This window comes from Sturnira hondurensis, unplaced genomic scaffold, assembly GCF_014824575.4.
Source record: "Sturnira hondurensis isolate 20B ecotype Veracruz unplaced genomic scaffold, ASM1482457v3 Scaffold0023817, whole genome shotgun sequence".
Taxonomy (NCBI): domain Eukaryota; kingdom Metazoa; phylum Chordata; class Mammalia; order Chiroptera; family Phyllostomidae; genus Sturnira; species Sturnira hondurensis.
Window position 1 is genome coordinate 2,776,694 of NW_028096448.1, and position 20,224 is coordinate 2,796,917.

Below are 20,224 nucleotides of genomic sequence, written 5' to 3' on the forward strand. Positions count from 1 at the left end.
TAGCCATTGTTCCAGGTCCTGGGGTTACTACACCAGGGAATCAGACGAGGTCCCTACTCTCTTACAGAGCTTACAGTTAAAGGGGGGTGGGGGGTGGCGGAATCAGACAATAAACTCTTCGGGAAGGTGTCAGTGATGAATACGTAACAGGCAGGGACAGGCAGTGGTAGAGGGGCTGGTGCTCAGGGAAGCCGGAGAAACATCGGCAGAAGTCGCCAAGCACAGATTTGGTGCAGAGAATTGATTCAGGCTTGTCAATTTGTCCTGCCACTATAGCGTATTTCTTCTCTTTGAAACTCCACTTCTTCAGGGAGTGCGGAATGAAGGGAATCCACTCTACATATACTGATTAACTGGATCGACCAAGCGAATCCTGGTGCAAAAAGGCAGTGACAGAACCGGGGCTTGCGGTCATCAGTCTCTGGGAACCGGATGGCGCACACCAGCCCGCCTCGATGAGCGTGGGGACCCAGCCAACCCTGCTCTCAGCATCCGGGCCAAGAAGGCAGCAGGATGTTGTTGTTGTTGGTTTTTTTTCTGCCTGGAAACAAGCTCCACGCGCACACTATCCCACAGATAATTCTCTACGGCAGCCATCGGAGAATCTCACCCTCGAAACGCGCAGCCTCAGTGCGGGTGGGAGAAACACCCAACCCCGACCCAACTTAGGCCACGCCTTCGCTCGGAGTGGGACGGACTTCCGCTTCCTGTCTCTAAGTGGGAAGCCCTTCGCGCTTGCCAGGAACTTTCAACCGGTGTCGCTTGCTCTTACGTCACACTCGGCTTGCGGGCTGTTGCTTCCGGGTCAGAGGTTAAACGGTCCTCCGCGACCAGAGCCATGGTGCAGCTCCGGCCACGCGCGTCCCGCACTCCTGCATCAGCCTCGGCGATGGTGGACGAGGGCCAGCCTGCCTCGGAGCAGGAGGCGGAACACGGCCTGTTGCTCGGGCAACCCAGCAGCGGCGCGGCTGCCGAGCCACTGGAGGAAGACGAAGAAGACTGGGACGACGAGTTTGACGAGGCCCCGGAGGAATTGACTTTCGCCAGCGCCCAGGCGGAAGCGAGGGAAGAGGAGCGGCGAGTCCGGGAGACGGTGCGCAGGTTGGAAACTTATGGCTGGGCCGGAGAATCGTCCATTCCGGTCCCGCTTGTCTCTCCCGCTCTGACGTGTCACCCTTTCTCCCAGGGATAAAACACTCCTGAAGGAGAAGAGGAAACGACGCGAGGAGCTGTTTATCGAACAAAAGGTTAGAATGTAGGAGGCGTCTCCTTTTTAAAACAACCGGCTCGGGGTACAATGTCCATGTTTATTGCAAAGCTGGTAGGATATAGGAGTGGGGGAAACGTCGCTAATATTTCTTCTAACATCGGTGAAAACAAAGATGTTCTTACTCATTGCTGTCCGCCGACTGAAAATGGGAGTGGGAAGAGCTGTCAAATTGAAATCACGCGATTAAACCCCACCTCCGGCGTTCAGCTCGCTGTGACACCTGTCATTTCGCCTCACTGGGGGGTGGTTTACCTGTGTCTGGGTTGCTGTTAAAATGAAATGAAGTGCTGGGTAAATAGGGCTGCACAAACATCAATATGATTGCTCTGTTACCGGATGTTTGGCAGATTGGCCAGACACCTGACTCCAGAGGGACATTACTTTGAGTGTTTGGCAGGGACATGAGGGTTGGGCACCCTTTCCAATCTTCACTAGGTCTTCCAAAGAATGTGGAGTAGGTTCTGAGCTTTTTTATGATCGCATTTTCCCTACAGCTTAGAGATAGTGGAGGCAGTGGTCAGCCTAAAAGAGGCTGTTCGTAAAATGTGTATCTTCAGAAGCAACCCAGGGTATATTGTCATGTAGCTCACTTATTATTATTTTTAAATGTCTTTAAGAAAAGGAAACTCCTTCCAGACACTATTCTAGAGAAGTTAACTACCGCTTCACAGACAGAGTAAGTAATGGATCTTGTCATATTACTTGCTTACATACCTCCAATTTTGAAATACATATTGGTACATTTATTTGAGTCTATACAATTGAAGAAACAGTAAAGCCTAAATTAAAAAGCTACAGCGTAGATATATGAAGTTGGTGGGAAAGGTGAAAGTAATTCACTTCCTTTTCACTGTTTCATTATGCCTTTTTGTTCATTCCCATTGCTAACTCTAGCTTCTGAGTTCCTGATCCCAGAGCACTTATTCATCAACTGTGAGGTTTCATTCGTCCTGGGGCAGGGTAGATGGTGAATAGTGATTCCATGTAGTGGAGTAGCTCTCTATCTGCAGGCTCTTCCTAAAACTCAACTTGCCCCATACTTGCCATGCCTGCCAACTTGTCTTTCCTCCTCCTTCCCCATTTTACGTAGCAGCTTTGCCACCCACTGAATGTTTAAAGCCAGATCCTTTTCCTCATCTATCCCATGGAGTCAGTCAAATCTTACTAAACTTAATTAAGAGTTCTAAATATTTGTTTTTTTCGGTCTGTTGTCTCTTAGATCTATGTCTTTGTCCTGGTCCTCAGATTTTTCTGTAGAACTTTTCCAGAGTTATTCAGATCCCAGATGCATTAAACATAAACACAAATTTATTTGGTGGCAGATTCCCTTTTTATCCTTTAAAGCCAAACTCAAATGTCACCTTTTCATTCTCTCATTCCACCCACCCTGTTAACTTCCTCCTTTGTAGTGTTTCTGTTGTGCGTGGTACAGGCATCTGTGTTTTGTTAGTTTACATTTGTCTCTCAGACCAGATGCCTCCACTCTAGTCCTTGTCTTCTGTGCTTAAAACTGTTGTTACCCTTTGTGATTTCTTCAAATAAAATGAGGCAGGCCTACCACCTTTCATTTCATATTTTAGCTGAGGTGTTTTATAACATTTTTAAGTCTTCCACTTTAATTCCATTAACCACAGCAATCTGCTGCTTTTGGAAGGCTGCCGATACATACTTTCAGATTTTAAATTCTGAGAAGATACTTCCAACCAATATTTATTAGTTTGTTGATTGAGAGTGGGTGGCTGGGAATTTGGGGAGTGACTTGCTTTCCAAAACCGATGAAAGATGAACGGGCGTCAAAACTGAGGACAGTGGTGCCCAATGGGGCGGGGTGGGAGTGGAAGGACTTACTTCTAAGACCAAGTTTACTTGTGTAACAGGTAATCTTTGCTACCTGCCATTCCAATCACTGTGCTGTTGTTCTCCCTTAGCATAAAGAAATCACCAGCGAAGGTAAAAAAAGGTACGAACTATTCTAATTTAAATAACTTCATGAAAGTATCTAGTGCTTTTGCAGTCAAATGTTATTGGCCCTTAGAAAGAGCTTGGGAATAGCACTGGCCAAGTTTAGCTTGGGTCTCTTCCCTTATTTTTTTTTTAATTCAAATACAGTTGTCTCTCTTTTCCCACCCCCACTTTCCCCTGCCCTACCCACGCCCACACCCACCCTCAGTCTCACCCTCCCTTGGCTCCGTCCAAGGGTCCCTCTTCCCTTATTTTTTTTCTTTTTAAATTGTTGTTCAATTACAGTTTTCTGTCTTTTACTCCTATCCCAGCCCACCTTGATTTCTTAGAAATAAAAATTGCATCCAGATTGGCGGGTGTGGGTGTTTAACATAAACTCCAGGAAGTGTTCTTGATTTATTTTTACATAAGTACTAACTAGAAATAAAACTCAATTTTTTAGTTACTCTGCAGAAGAAAGATGAAGAATGTGAAAAAGGAAGTGATTCTAAGAAAGCTAAAGTACAAAAAGTACAGTCTATTGGGTAAGAAGAGCCTTATTTTCATGTAGGATATAAAGTTATTAACCTTTGAGAATTAAAGTATTGATTTATGTGAAAAAACATTTTAATTATCAGTTTCAGATTGGGTCTTCTGTGGGAAAACCAGTTGTGATATTTATATAAAAAACTATCTGCTCTATTAAAATGTGACTATTAGCCTATTTCTTATAAAATAGGACTTGTTTAATAATATATAATTATTTTGTATAATTATATACAAAATAAGGATTTTTTTCACTTTTTGAGACAGCTAACAGAAATACTTTATAGTAAAGCACATTATCAACATCATTCATGCTGACCTTTTTTATCGATCACCAGCCAGAATAAAAGTTACTTGGCTCTAAGGCTAAAAGATCAAGATCTGAGGGATTCGAGGCAGCAGGCAGCCAAAGCCTTCATACAAACTTCGTTATATGGGCCGGGAACCAACAGAACTACTGGTAATGTCCTTAGTGACTGTTTTCCTCACTTTGTGTTGCAAATGAACAAAGACATGATAAGTAATTCTCTTTTCTAGTAAATAAGTTCCTGTCTCTTGACAATAAGAGGGCACCAGTGAAGAGAGCTGCAGCCCAGTTTTTGAGTACTGGTTGGGGTAGGTCCAGCTTTATTCTGTTGGCTCTGATCGTTTTAATATTGAATAATGCTCTTTTTAAAGAAGATACGAAATACTCAATTATAAATTATGTTTCTTACAATAGCTTCTAAATTAGTAGCTTCTAAATTAAAGTTGCTTCTGAAAATTAGGCCAGTGTATTATGTATGTACAGCTAACAAAATCTAACTTAATAGACCTAATTTTAGTATTTATATTCATATAGAAAGTCTTGAAAATTTTAAAATTTTTTCTTGGGAATTTTTATTCTTACTGCACAAACTTTCTATTGTAGGAACCCAGAAAAAACAAAATGCCAAGAGATTTAAAAGACGGTGGATGGTCAGAAAGATGAAAACTTCTAAGAAGTAAATCAAAACTAAATGAAGAATGAGAACTTTGTATGTATGAACTTGTAGTTACTTAGTGTAGAAGATTGATTTGCTTTAAAAATAAAATAAATCAGTTTAAAGGCTTATTGCAAAAGTCATAAATCTATTTGGGGAAGTACCCCACCACATTTCATCCTTTTGGAATACAATTGTGCCTTTAATCCTTGAGGATCCTGGAAGAAATAGCAGTTTAAAAGGAATTGCTTTCATTTCTTTTTATAAGTGTTTATCCATTGACTTGAATACAAACACAACCAGCAAAGGCACCTCCTCTGCCCCTCCCCCACCCCACCCTACCACCCTTGGGTGGCAGGAGTGGCAGGGAGGAGGAACGCTCAGATGCCTTATTCTTGCAGGTGTCTTGGTGATGCTGGTGAGAATCTGCTTCACAAAACATCTAAGGGTATATAAATACCTACTTCACTTGAGGTTCAAGCCTTAGTGTACAAAAATAGTGTACAAAATAACCAAAGGATATAGTCATCCACTTGAACAACTTGTTTAAATTTTACTTTAAAACCAGTTTGGGGGTTTGCTTTACTGGCAAGTAAGTCATGTTTTAATATGGTTATGAAACTAATATTAATTGGTTTAATTTCCCTTTTTCTTTCTGAGTGACACAGTATCAGGCTTGACCCTAATACAAGGAGGCTAGTAAATCGAATGCGGTTTTAGCGTGTAGAGCTTAAGGTTTATAGTAAAAATCATTTATTTTAATTGCTCTAGTTTTATATTAATCATAAGTATGTAAGTACCTAATATATAAACTCAGTTGACACTCTAATATCTGTAGAAGTAAATTTTTAATGGCTGGTTAATTATATCACTACATTTTTATTGCAATATAGTACTCATTTAAGCACTTAAAAATGGAAGGTGTACAAAGATTAAATTAAGACACGGTAAATTGACTAAATATTTGGTTTTTATATAAATAAAGGTCAAAACCACACCGTTGACATATAATACTGTTATAATACAAGTTAAACTTGTGAGTCTACAACAGAAGTCGTTGGTAGTTAAACAGGAAACAGTTGAAAAGACCATGTTAAAACAAAACTACTGGGACTAACAGGTCGGGATTGTAAGTAGCAACAAATGTATTCACTCAGCTCCTGAGTATTTCAAGTTTTACAGTACACATTAAAAATGATTTCTTCCATCAACACTATAAATTCAAACTGTCGGATGTTTATGCATTTTGCAAGTTACACTGATTGAATGCTTAAATGGGAGTGGGGGGGTTGGAACATCTCCCAATTTGAAGTTTACGTCACCCACATGCTAACACAACACAACTTGTTCCATTTCCTTCCCCGCTCTCCCCCCAACAAAGAAGGCAGGATTTTTTTGGTTTCTTTTAGGTAATTGTTTTAGAGGATTTGTGATGATAAATTCAAACATCTGAGATTCGGTAATATTTAACTCTTAGACAACTAAGAGGTTAAAGATGGAAAATAATTTCTCCTAACACTAAGTTAGAAAATCATTTGCATCATGCTGTAAACTAGGAAGCAATGTAAAGCGACAAAAACCTGTCCCCAGTACATAATTAAAAAAATCTAAATTTCAAATCAGCAGAGCTGGTCTACTTCCATGTTGACTATATGCCACAATATAAGTGTGAGCTCCTTAAATGCATAGCTAATGTAGGTAGTCTTCCACTGTGGCAAATGCACAGGATCCAATTCCTGATCGAGCCATCAGTCCTAGACATTGTGTGGCCTGTCCCATTGCTAGAGCAAGTGGAGGTTGCTTTGGCAGATTGTGGGTTTCTGAGGAAAAATGATTAAAAATGGAAATAACAATTAGCAAGACATTTAAAAAAATCTCTTTTCAGGAAAATAATGCATTACCTACACAATTATCAATGCATATATATTGCCCTTAACTAACAAGCAAAGGTAGTTTCTAAGCAATGATGAATGCCTTGCAGGTACTACTCTGGCAAGGCAATATGGGTACTAGGTGTTCAACTATAAGAAAAATTCTCGCAGAATTAGACTTTTAAAGTGTTAGATATTCTAAACCTTTTATTTCCATATTGCCTATGACGGGAACAATACCATTTCTTGGCTGATATTTAATTAGGAGCATAAGAAATACTTAATATTATTGTCTTTGACCAAGGAGGTCAGTTGACAATAGAAAAAGGCCAGATTCTTCTTCTAGGGATACAGTCAAACTGAGGCTGCCTATCTGTCTCCAAAGCAGATTGGTGAATGTTATTTGGGTTGGTAGGGAGCAAGGGGTGATGGTCACTATGAGAGACAACACAGCAAAATTACTCTTAATTTTGGAGGGGTAACTTACAATCAATAGGTCAGACATTAAAAAAAGTTTCCAATAAAGTATTCAGGGTACTACACACCAGAAATCTGTCAGACAGTTGTCAGACATTTGTAGTACAAATGTAATTAATAAAATTTGTTCTTTGCCAGGAATGAAAAAAATGAACTAATGGTGGAAGTGGCCAAATATATAAGTTGCTAATTTTTCCTTGTGAGTAGATGTCTAAATTTAAGTTTATGTAGATTCCCAATTAATGAAATTACTAATCAGTCCTTCATAGATGTAGCTGACACTAAAGGGCAAAAACTGGTAAATGGTAAGGCACAGTATGATTGAATTCTACCCTTGGTTCTGGGGTTGCAATCTCAAAAAGAAAATTTCTGGAAGGAATGAAGCAAAAATAGTAAGGAAGCAAGTTCAGGAGTTCAAGTACAAGAATAAAAGGATCAAGAATATAAGAATCTGGGGGGAGGAGGTGAGGGGATGGAGAGATGGAGCAAAAAGGAACAAGGACTCAATGGACATGGGCAACAGAGAGGCTGGTGATTGTTGGGGAGGGGAGTAGACGGGGGATAAATGGTAATGGAAAAATACAGTAAAAAATGTAAGAATAAAAATAAGCAAAAAAAGATTGTTGAGAAAGTGGTTTGAAAGTGGTCTGGGTTAAGATTATTAAAGTACTGGCTATTTCAGTGGCAAGGTATTTGGCTAAATTTTGATAGTGATAAACTTTTTTTTGCCGACTCAAAGCAGGATTGACTTTGTAATTTAAAATAATTCTGCCTTAATTTGAATCAAGAACAATTTAATTTTTATACAAAAATCAAACATTAACAGGAAATTAATACTAAAAAGGAAACATCCTTTCAAAAATGTCTCCTAAAGATTTACAGGGAAGTAACTTTGCTCAAATATAAGCGTCTAGATGTACTTTATTATAATTTTATATTGGCCAAGGGAGGCAGGTGGTTGGTTATAATCATTTAAAAAAATTTTGGATATGAAACTTGCAAGAATTACAACTAATGTAACTTTAAGCACTACTTAATAGATTATAAAATATACTATTTATAAATATGCAGATAACCCCACAGCAATTTAATAATCTTACTAATTTTTGTGCGAATTATATACACTTAATATAGTAAGTAAATTTAAGCACTATTTATGGGTGAACGTACATAATATGTAGTACAATATGTAAGAATACATATTATCTTGGACAGTGCCCCCAAGCAATTTAGTATTTAAAAATTTAACCTTCAGGAACCCAAGATAACAAAAAGCTGTCATTAAGAAAGCTGGTCACTTTACAATTTTTTTCCAAGTCTAAGTGTTATATAAATACAAAGTAATTAGTACTTCATGATTTCTTATAAGGCAGTAATTTAAAAATAGAAGTATGGTAAACCATGATTTGCCCTACAATCCCAGCATTGCTACTTGCTTCTCTTAACTTTTACCAATAGAGCTAAATGAATTTCATAACCAAAGAAATTACAACAGAATTTAACACCACAAAATTAATATTTATTATACATAAATTCTAATTTTAAAAACCCTTCAACACAAAGACACTACTCCTATTTCAAAACTTTAGTATGACACACGATGACTGAAAATTGTATAAGAGCAAAGAAACAGATTAAGGCTCAAATATGAATACTTTTAATTGCTTGCTTTACATTCTGACCCTCATTCTAAGTCTCCGTGTCTAAACACCCTCTGCTCTGGAACTGTTCTGTTCTAACTAAATTATTAATAGTTTGAAACATGTTGGTGAAAGCCCTTAAACCTAAATAGGCCGAATCACACAGAATAGACTTTTAAATTGGAGTCCCATTTCACCTGGGAAATTAGATTCTAAAGTTAGGTGAAAAATCACTCTAAGCTTTGAAAAGAATTTCCCAGAAATTAAAACAGTTTTAAGTAATCAACCCTATAGAGTTCAATATAAATATACAAAATATATGGTTACAGAATTCATATAAATAGTGTGTTTGTTCAATACATAATAAACACTATAATCATCCTATTTAGTGAGTTGCTCACAGGAATGGCAACCAACCAGGGGAACAGCAAATTCTAATTTCTCACTTCATGCTCACACCTGGCTAAACTTATTTAAATTGCTGTTCTTTTCCTCACGCACCTTTTTTATTTGGTAAGGGCAGGGAGTTGAATATAAATGCAAATACATTTGACTCCAAGGGTTAATATTGACGGGGCATTCCCAGATCACCTGGAAACCCCTTCTGCCTACACAATGGGAGCTGGAAAGTGGGTGGCTCCGGCCAGAAATGTCTATATATATGCACACAAAATCGTCTCATTTCCTAACTTCCCCCAGATGCATCCCAATGTATTGGTTTTATTCTATTTGAATCCATTTAATCGGGGACTGACACAATGGTTTCTATCTTTTAAGGTAACTTTAATTTTAAAATGTAGAAAAACTTTCCCTAAGGATTTTATCAAAATATAAATGCCAGCACAACTAGCACCTCAAATATTCTGAAAATCTAGTTGGGGTTGTGCTTTCTGGCTTCACTTACCTAATATTGCACTGTTAAGAGCTGAGCACACAGGTTCTCTCTGAATTGGGTCAAGTTGATTTCCAACAGGGCTGTTCCAAGGATCTGAATACGCTAGTAAACTGAATGCATCCTGTTGAAAACAGCAATTTGATTTTTAATTCACATAATTGAACTACTGCGATCATCCATGGTTGGTTACAAATTGAGAGACAGGTAAAAGGTGCTAAATGACTGTGGCATTTAAACCCATTTACCTATGGATATTTTAAACTAGGTTATGAAGCAAAGTCCAATGTGTTTTCATTCTTTCTGTGAACACACAGTCTCATTACCCCTATCCCTACTGTACATATGGAAAAGGAAAAAATATTAAAAATTGAAAAAATGAATTCATGTGAAATGGGCTAATACTGGTTACGTACGGTAAAGAGGAAGACTAAAACATTTAGATACAGTACAATTTATTATAGGAATTTGACATTAGAATGATAGGGCATGCCTACATATTGTTTCAAGTAGATATGGGAGTTGGATGTTATCTTCTCACATCTTCTAAAACACAGTAACCAAAAAAATTAAACTGACCCCCACTCAGGAACTCAGTAGTTCCAACCATCCTCAAGCCGCCCCCCCCCCCCCCCAATCCTAAAGTAGCTGACACATACACAGGAGTCTTTTCCCAACAACTCTGTCTTCTTTCTGGGAAGGCAAATAAATACACAGTGGTTTCAGACATGGCCATCAACCACCAGTGTGCATCAGTAGAGTGGCCTTTTAGCAAGTAACAAACACTCTAAGATTAGTCAAGTTTCAACATTTGTGTAATGGGGGCCATCAGAGGTCATATTTCACAGTCACGTGAGAACTGAGCTAAATGAAATTAGCAATGTCGATTCACTCTAATCTTTCAGTAAATGATGTCTTTCTTATTCTGCCAAAAGTCAATATTCTAATCTGAAGTACCGTATTTTTTGGACTGTAAGATGCACCCCCACCCCAACATTTGGGGGGGGATAATGGTTGTTAATGCTGCTGTTGAGTTCTGTTTACATTGTGAAATACGTTATTTATGCTATTAAATATTTTTACCACACTTTTTGCTTCACAATTTTTTTCTTTTCTTCCTCTAAAACCTAGGTGTGTCTTATGGTCCAAAAAATGGTAATAATATAGGTATGGATATAGTTAGATAGAGGACATGTACCCAATTCAGAAGGCATACACGAAAAGGTGCTGAGGAAATTGTAAATCAGTGAATTCAGTAACAACTTTTAAAGTGCCAATTATGAAAGTGTGGAAGACTGATTCCTAAAATACAATCTCCTAGATACAGCTCAAGTATTCTAATGATCTTAGTGTTCTGAGAACAGAGGTGGGGGAAGGGTTCCTGGTCAACTGTATTCTTGCCCTTTCTGGTCCAAATTGGTTTCCACATTGTGGCGATAAGAAGAATTGTCCATGAAGCAAAGCTCTGCAGTCCATCCCAGGCTACCAGACAGGAAATACATGTGTCTAAACGCGTGTACTCCTCCACTGTCATCTACTGTATTTCACATCAGACTTTTTGCCCCAATTATAATGAAAGTCCTTTGAAGATTTCAAAAATACTATACCATTTTGGGTCTTCTGCAGCTACTCCTATGTGTTGGGTACAGGAAAGAAGCTTCTACACCTGCTGATCACAAGACCTGCTTCTAGTTTTTAAGATATTTTATACATGCCACAAAGCTACCAGACTGTATTTCCTGAGTGTCCCCATCCAAACTTATTGATGGGAAGAATATTAATATCCTATAAAGCTAATTCTAATCGATCACATTATTTCTAAAGACTGAGCTTTGCTCAAGACAATTTACTCCCACAACCATCTAATGAGGTACCATTCCCACAGCACAGGTAAACTGAAAGATATCTTCAAGAACTCTCCAAGGAATAATAGGTACATAAAAACTTAAAGCACAAAACTATCCTCTTGGGTCATTATTATATCGGGACACGCTACCAAAAAGATGAAATATCCCAAATCTCAAATTAATCATTCTTCTGTTTACATGCTCTGATACTAAAGCAAAAACACATAACGATGACAGTAGTAATTTACTGTGCACTAGCACTGTGTGAGGCAATGTTTTAAGCATTTGTGTGGACTATCTCATGTAATCCTCACAATAACTTTACAAAGTGGATACTATTATTTCCATCATTCAGAGATACAAACGGAGGCAGTAATAGGTTAAGATCACACTGCTAGTACTGTATTTCTTTTAGTTAGATGCAGTTCCTTTTAATTTTCAATTTAAATAACAGGAAAAAAGTCTAAAATTCTGCTCTATTATTTTCAGTACAACTAAACATTTATTGGACACAGCAGCCAGGCAACTGAACACACACCGATCACCAAAATCTGTTTCAAGGATTCACAGAGCTTTGTGGAAAAAACAGACAGGTAAATAAATAACATCATATAGTGCTTATTAATACACAGTGTATTGTGTCGCATGACGCAATCACAGAAATAGGCTCAAGCTACGCGGACACTGAGGCTGAGTGAAAGGAGAAAAAGGCATGGTTAGAACCACAGGTGAGATCCTAAAATGACTCCTAAAACCACACTAACAAGCCTGAATTTCTTTTTGGCCAGTAAGGCAGTGTAATTTTATAGGAGTGTCACGGATTAGACTCGATTATACAGGAATCAAACAGCGACATTATGAAACACAGTTTGGAAGCAGGGTGAAGCTGCAGCAAGGAAACTAACAAAACTTTAACAAATGAAAAGGCTTATTATTTCATTTATTATAAACATCAGGTTCCCAGTAGTAAGTATCTAGAACCTTATCTTTCTTTACAAAGGAATAAAATCAACAAAGCAACATCAATGTTTTAAATCCTGCGTGTAAAACTTAATCGGTGATGGTAACCAAAGAAACGCAATTACAGCAGCAGCACCGCTGGCACATTATCACTGCTGCGAAGTCGGTTTCTGGAAAGAGACACTCCAGCAGCGTACGGCAAGAGCCACAAGAAATATATCCTTTGATTCAATAATTAGGACTTCATCCCAGTGGAATAATTCAAAGGATGAAACATAAAGATGTATGTATAAAGGTACTTACTAAAGCATCTGAATAAAAAGAAATCTAGCCAAAGCAATGCTTAAACTCATATAGCAACATAATAACCATGTAGCCATTTAAAAATAGGTGCAAATATTGCCCTGGCTGGCATAGCTCAGTGGATTGAGCGCGGGCCTGCGAACCCGGTGATTGCGGTTCGATTCCCAGTCAGGGCACATGCCTGGGTTGCAGGCCGGTTCCTTGCAGGCTAACTACCAGCAGGGGATGCACAAAAGGCAACCATACATTGATGTTTCTCTACCTCTCTCCTTCCCCTCTAAAAATAAATAAATAAATAAAATATTTTTTAAAAAATAGGTGCAAATAATAAAAACTAGAAATAAATTTTACAACAAATTAAAACATACAAAATAGGATAACTAAAATTACAATGTAAAATACATGCACATAAGATTCAAAGAACAAAAGTGAAAATATGTGAAATACAATGGCATTATGGGTTACTTACTATTCTTTAAAAAATACCTTTGTGGGAATAATTTCTAAAAGAAAAGTGACATCATTTAGGTAGGACTCTCAAACTATAGTTATAATATTTGGCTTAAAATTGGTAACACTTTAGAAACAGGATGAGTCTAAATGGCTCTACAGCTACTTCAACTACTGGATGAAAAGCTCCCTTCGGGCTGGGGCTGCTCATGCACCTTCGACTCTCCACACGCCTCAGCAGTGCCTTGCCCCAGTGCAGAAGTTCAATAAACGGCTGCTGAGCAGAGACAGGTAGTGCTCTGGGGAGCCTCTGGCAGGCTTAGGCGGGTAAGGGACAAAGAGATAACAGGGAAAGAAGAAAGGAAGCCTGACAAAATTATAAAAAGGTCAAGAGAAAGGGGGCTACTGGAGGGACTCCCCACCCTTTACCACAGGTGGGCTCCTTGCATGGGCTGCAGCACGCAACCGAGAGGACGCAGAAGACACATGCGCCTTAGAGTAAAGCATTTAGGTAAATCTCACCCTCAGCTTCGGCCAAATCATTTTCTCTGTATGTATGTATATGATTCAGAAGTTTATACAAAACCATGAAAAAATAAAGGTAAAAATACCACAACAAAATCACATGGGATCTGAAGTGAAGAATAAAAAGAAAAGGAGTAATTTCTAAATCTTAACTACAGTAAAAAAACGCTTTAGTCTTCATGTTGCTCTCCAATCCTCTAGCCTTGTTCTTTAGGTACTTGTAAGTTACACATCAGCCACTCATGCCTATCTACATTAAAAAGTTTGGGGAACAGGAGGGAGGCCGCTCAGAATATTAAGGAAGTGTCTTAAAGCAGTTCATATTTGCTTAGAAGTCAGAACAGAGATGCATTCTTGAGAGAAGCCATCTACATTCTTTAGATGAAGATGAATTACGCTTTCTCATAATTCAATATACAATCAAGAAATATCTGAGAATAGGCCATGAAATGCCATTTTCTGAGCCTCAAGCAAACTGGAATCAAAGACAGCTTGATGTGAATGAAATCTTACATTTTTGATGGCACTGCAGAAATCACACATCCCTTCATGCTCAAGGAGCATAAATTAACAAGACAAGTCAGATGACCTGCTGTAAAAATGTTTATAAATTCCTTAAAATTTTTTAAAAATATTTTTTAGAGAAAGGGGATGGGAGGGAGAAAAAGAGGGAAAGAAACATTGATGTGCAAGGTAAACACTGATTGGTTGCCCTCAACCCCAGCTGGGGACCTGGCCCACAACCCAGGCATATGCCCTGACTGGGAATCAAACCTTCGACCTTTCAGTTCACAGGCTGATTTCAATTCACTGAGCCATACAGGCAGGGCAAAATATCTATGAATTTTTAAAAACCCTCATATTCCTAAATATCCCCTCAAACAATACTTCTCAAAGTAGCTCTGGCTGGAGTGGCTCAGTGGACTGAGTGCCAGCCTGCAAACCAAAGGACCACGGGTTTGATTCCCAGACAGGGCACATGCCTGGGTTGCAGGCCAGGTCCTCCGTAGGGGGTGCTCAAGAGGCAACCACACATGGGTGTTTCCCTCTCTCCCTCCCTCCCCTTAAAAAAAAAACCCAAGAACCCACAGTTCTCAAAGTATAGTCAAGACACTTGGGTCTGAGACCCTTGTAGGGGGTTTGTGAAGCCCTAATTATGTTCATAACAATACTAAGATGTGACTTTCACTTCCCTCACCCTCCGACGACGATCCGGTCAACCTTCCGAGAGGCTACACGACGTTCTACACGACGTTCGACACCACAAAGAATGAGTGCAGAGGCAGGCGGGAGGGTCTAGCTTATCTTCATTAAACCTCCCACTGAGGAGGTTTGTGAAAACGTAACGCAAGGCCACTCCTCTCATTCCCCCACTTTTATTTATTTCATGGATTTATTATTTTTTTAAATAAATTGATTTTAGTTTTACTTTCTAATGTAACAAAATTAATAAACTCTTTGGGACTCTTTAATAGTTTCTTAAAGTTTCTAGACACCAAAAAGGTTGAGAACCTCAGTATCTAGCAGAAAGTACTCAATCAGTTTCCCAAATGGTAACTTGAGATAACTAAAATAATTTGTAAGAAAGGCCAAGACATAAGTTTCTTTCTGGCACTCTTGATCAGAAAAAGTCCTACAAAGTTGAATGGTGATGAAAATACCCAATCTGAAAAAATCAGTTATACTTTTCAAATGAGTTCAACCTCAATTTCACAAATATTCATCGAATGCCTAGGGACTACATGCGTAAGATATATTTAAGAGGAGAGGAGTTAAGGAAAGATGTAGCCTGACCTAAAAAACCTTAATTTTATAGAGCAAGTATAGACAGCCATTTTGCTAGTAGTATATGAATGTCTGATTTGATGTTCTAACAAAAAATAGTTTAAATTACATAATCCACCAATTTTCATGTATTTAGCATAATCTAATTTAATCTTTCTTGAGAAAGAAAGGTTAAATTGAGAGTTGACGGTCACTGTTAGAGTAGCAGGTATGCCACCCAGCAGATTAAGTATTAAATTTGGGGAAGGAACCTCTCTTCCCACCTCAGATTCTGAAAACACAAGACTGCATGCCTTTAACTAGACAAGTATATGGTGGCTCCTTAACCCATCCTAGGCCAAGCAGATATGTTCTGTCTACACAGATGTTGTACTGAGGCTGTAGTGCAGGTAGCGGTTTGATTTCGCTCATGTTATGCCATGTTCAGCGTCACTGGTGCACCGACTTTCAGTTTGTGTCTGGAAGGAACGGCGGGCGCCTCGCTCCTTCCTATTACATACGTTACACCCAAGCATCAGTCGCAGGGCCACTACTTGCATCTCTCCTTTGTTCTTTGAACTTTCAAAACATCCAGGAGAAAAGTGTTTATAACATCACCTTTGGGCCCAGCCTAATGCAGTATTAAAAAATACAATGGCTAGGGTAATGTTTCATAGGCTTACAGGGTTGGTAGGACTTTTTTAAATACAAAAAAAAACTTCTGAAGAGTTATAACATTTCCACAACTAATTACAATGCTGGCAAGGTAGGAGAAAACTCCAACTTCACCTGATTCACAAAACTGTGGCTAATTTACTAAACTATGAATTGTATCCACCTTCCTAGCTATCATAAACATCAATTCAGAAAAGATGTGAAACTGTATTAATTATTCTGGCTTTAAAGATGACCCAAATCCTTCACCAATCATCATCAAAACAAAAACCACATATTCTACATTCAATTTGCAACAACCCTGAAATGTTTACTAAAATAAAAACCTCAAGTTTACAGTTTTATCAGCAAACTCACATTTTTCCTAATAACTCTGCAGATTTTAAAGCTGAGAAAACTAACAGTGTCTGGCCCAACCGGGGTCGAGTCCATGGGTTTTACTTGAAGTCCAGTGCTCTTTCCAGGAGAGCAGAGTTGCCCAACCTCCCTGAAAGCTTTGACTCATAATTTTTCAAGGGAAAACATATTTACCTTCAACATTTTTTTATTTGCTGTGTTCTTGCCACATTCTCTCCTCAGCTGTTCACTCATTGCTTGTAGCTCCCTTCCAAAGTGAATCATTCTTTCTATGGCGGCTTGACTCCCTCCACACAGTTGGCGTCTTAACTGACTTGAATCAACTTCTGTAACCAAAACAAACAAGTATTGTACTACCTTACTGAATGGAGAGCAACAGAGAAATGAACATAAATTGCTTATAATATTTTGTATGTTTAATTTAATAACTGTTACCTAATATTTTTCTCTAAATATGCAGATTTATTTAATACGGAACTCTGCAGCTAAAAGGTAAGCTTTAGCTAGGTCTCAAGAGTCTAGGATCCATTATCTAGCATGCAGCTGAAAGTCAGGTCAACCTGTCACAGTGTTAGGATGTACCTATATGTCAGGGAAAATTTTATAAAAAGTTAAGCACAATTATCTAAAACTACATTAAGCCACATTAAGAAGAAAAGAAAAAAGTTAGTAACTGCCTCACAGCTACATTACCTGCCACAAACAGAGATAGAATTAAATGAGTCCTGGAAGCTAAGAGAGGCTAAATAATTCCAGTAAAAACACAGAAGACATCATATCATACTAATAAAAAAGGTTTAATTATACTACTTTTAGAAAAACACTACTTTTAGAAAATAATTTTTTAGCCTATATCTCGGTTGACAATAATCACTAGTAATGTAACCATTTAAATTACTAATAATGTATAATTAAAATGATGATGACAGTTAATAATTAATAGGCACTTTGAGCTATTAGCTTTTCAGAGATTGGCTCATTTAATCTTCACAATAACCCATGAGGCAGTTACTGTAATACCCATTTTACAGATGAAGAAACCAAGGCACAGAGCTCTTGAGTAACTTGTCCAAGGTTACCCAGTAAGTGGCAGTTGCAGAATTTGAATCCAGGTATTCTGGCTCTATACTCCTGCTTTAATCACTCTGCTCAAATTACTCTTTGAATGATGAGATTCAACAACACTGAATAAAACTATGCTGCTTTTTCAATCATACTCCTTCCTTGAAAAAATGAATTTTACATTAGAATACACAACCCTCAACAACAAGGCGGTTGTACAAATAAAAACATAACTTTATATTTATAAAGTAGTTTCTTATATATACTCATAACAATTTGAAAAATACCTCTTTAACCTTGAAAACACTAAGAAATCTAACGTTGGCCATGGAATTGTGACAAAAAAGAATTTATACATAAGCTTCAATAATTTTCAGTTTTCAGTTGATGAGAAAGTTTGCTGATGGTTTAACTTCACAGTGTAATTTACTACACAAGTTGTCAACAAAGTAAAGTTAAGCATGACATTTCATCTGGGGGCGGTGGTGGGGAGGAGGTCATACTTAAGCACCTACTAAGTGCCAGGCACTGAACTATGTGGTCACCTGTATTCACATTAAATGAATTTAAGATACTCTGGTTAGACTTTATAAAACATCTCTACCCATTTGGCCTTTACTGGCTATATTAAAATAAGCATAAAACCTTTTTATATTTCCAACCTTAACTACCCTCAGATAGTTAACACTAATAAGTTGGTTCTACTGCACTATGATAGCACAAAAATGGAGTTGAAACAGCAAAGAACACTCTCTAGCACTTCCCTCCAGAGTGCTGTAAAGTGCCTGCTCTGTCTGGCAACCCCCTCTCACAAGAGAGTTTAAGAGAAATAATATGTATTACTGTCAAATCCAATGGCGCACACATATTTAAATCTGATTTATGCTCATCAGCTGTAAATCAGTACAAATAAAAACATAACCTTGTCATCATTTTTTATTAAAAATGTAAGAAATATCACTGCAGACCCATTTCGGTGTCACAATCTTCCATTTCGTGGTCGTGTTTAGAGCTACCATTTAGGAAACCATTGGATGAAGTTTCTCCAACTCCATTGGAGTAGTGATCTGTTTCCATGTCTACATCATTACTGAAAACAGAAAAAACAAACCTAATTATAAAAATTGCATACTTGCACCTTAGTTTAAAATAAATTATTACTCAACTACACAGCCTACTTAATAAACTGATTTCATAAAGTAATAATAACTACAAACAAAGTATTTAGTTAAATCTTGCATGTATTCAAAGCCAAATATGTGGCTGACTTTTAACAGTTTCATCCTGGAGATAAGGCGAGAAGAAGTGCATGTACCAAAATGTAGTAGTTTCATGACTCTGTGTCAGTATGGAGAAATCATACTTCAGCACATACTTCCCACTGTTTTCCAAACTCAGAGCTGGCCCTTTCTTCATCAACTCTTGCTCCAGAACCTGCATCCTTGCCCCAGCACTCACTTCTGGCATAGAAGGGGGAACCTCACTCTCCCAACGACTGCATGCACACTGCACCTCTTTCCTGCCCTCACATTCAACTCACTTCTAGACCACTTTTTCATTACTAGTCTTGACATTTTGACACCTGCCCTCACTACTTAAAAATATACCCCCTCTCAAAGGTAAATAATAGAAAGGTCAATTATTTACAAAGGTAAATAATAAAAATGACTCAGTCTCATCCTCTCATACCTCTCTAACACCCACCACTATTTTACTCCCACAGGCTCTTATTGACTAAAAATTCCAAAGTATTGCCAAATATTCATTTTTTAAATGCTGATCTGGATATTTAGGTAAATTACTTCCAATTTCCACTCATTTTACATTTACTGAATGAATAAACATGTGCCAATAACTATATTTGGACATACTGAAGTTGTCAGTGTAGGACCTTCATTAAGCAACAATAAACAAGTATCTAATCTTTACGATTCTCCTATGAAGAACTAGGTAAGGATTATACAGCCTGATGTTTTAACACCTGATGAAAAATTTAAAAGTATTTACATGAAAATGGCCATTTCTCATTAAAAAAGCAAGTATGTTCATTCTCGGAAAAAACAAAACCACTGAACGCAGATGAGCAGAATGCACTCTATGCATAATGCCACCAGCGGTGGTTAACCTCTCGGGTAAGTTTTTTTTTGTGCGTGGGTTTAAGTAACTTTGTGTGAGTGCATGGTGCATGCACACTCCTATCAGTAAAACCTATATGGTAAATAAGAGAGAAAGAGAGAGAGAGAGAGAGAGATATGAAGGGAACTCCTTGGAACTCCTTCGCCAGAAAAGCTGTGAACTTTGAGAATTATTAAGAAAAATCATACTTTAAAAATGTTTAATAGAAATTAAGATCATAGCTTTTAGTGATCCTAATAATATACTAAACCATTTTTTTAAAGAAACACTTCAATACAATATAGTTGAGAGGGATTCTTTCATTCAGTCAGTACACATTAAAAACCCCTGAGCAATGCTCCATGTTAGGAGCAAACAGCCTAGTAACAGCTAATAAAGTTATTATGTTACAAGGATTAGTACTACAATAAAAGTTAACCACAAGGAATGATACAACATTTGGTGGGGATGTAAATGTAAATCAAGGCAAAAATCCTGGAAGAGGTAACATCTGAATTTGAGTTTTAACTAGAACAGAAGTTAGGACAGAGAAGAGGGAGGGCAGAG

At 38.0% G+C, this 20,224-nt stretch overlaps 2 protein-coding genes across 2 annotated transcripts in view; one reads left to right on the forward strand and one right to left on the reverse strand.

The window, feature by feature from the left end:
- The first annotated feature begins 741 nt into the window (after positions 1-741).
- NOL7 (nucleolar protein 7) lies at positions 742-4,858 on the forward strand. The gene is made up of 8 exons (XM_037037975.1): positions 742-1,101; positions 1,187-1,247; positions 1,888-1,946; positions 3,199-3,230; positions 3,675-3,756; positions 4,096-4,217; positions 4,295-4,372; positions 4,668-4,858. Exons 1-8 carry the CDS (start codon positions 839-841, stop codon positions 4,742-4,744), a joined length of 774 nt encoding a protein of 257 aa, XP_036893870.1. The 5' UTR covers positions 742-838; the 3' UTR covers positions 4,745-4,858.
- A 690-nt stretch (positions 4,859-5,548) lies between these two features.
- RANBP9 (RAN binding protein 9) overlaps positions 5,549-20,224 on the reverse strand; it is a 77,629-nt gene continuing 62,953 nt past the window's right edge. Inside the window, exons 11-14 of the mRNA XM_037037974.1 lie at positions 18,511-18,632; positions 16,655-16,806; positions 9,612-9,723; positions 5,549-6,539 (exon numbers count right to left, since the gene is read on the reverse strand). Coding sequence (XP_036893869.1) covers positions 6,409-6,539; positions 9,612-9,723; positions 16,655-16,806; positions 18,511-18,632 — 517 coding nt within the window. The 3' untranslated portion in view covers positions 5,549-6,408. The remainder of the gene's footprint in view (positions 6,540-9,611; positions 9,724-16,654; positions 16,807-18,510; positions 18,633-20,224) is intronic.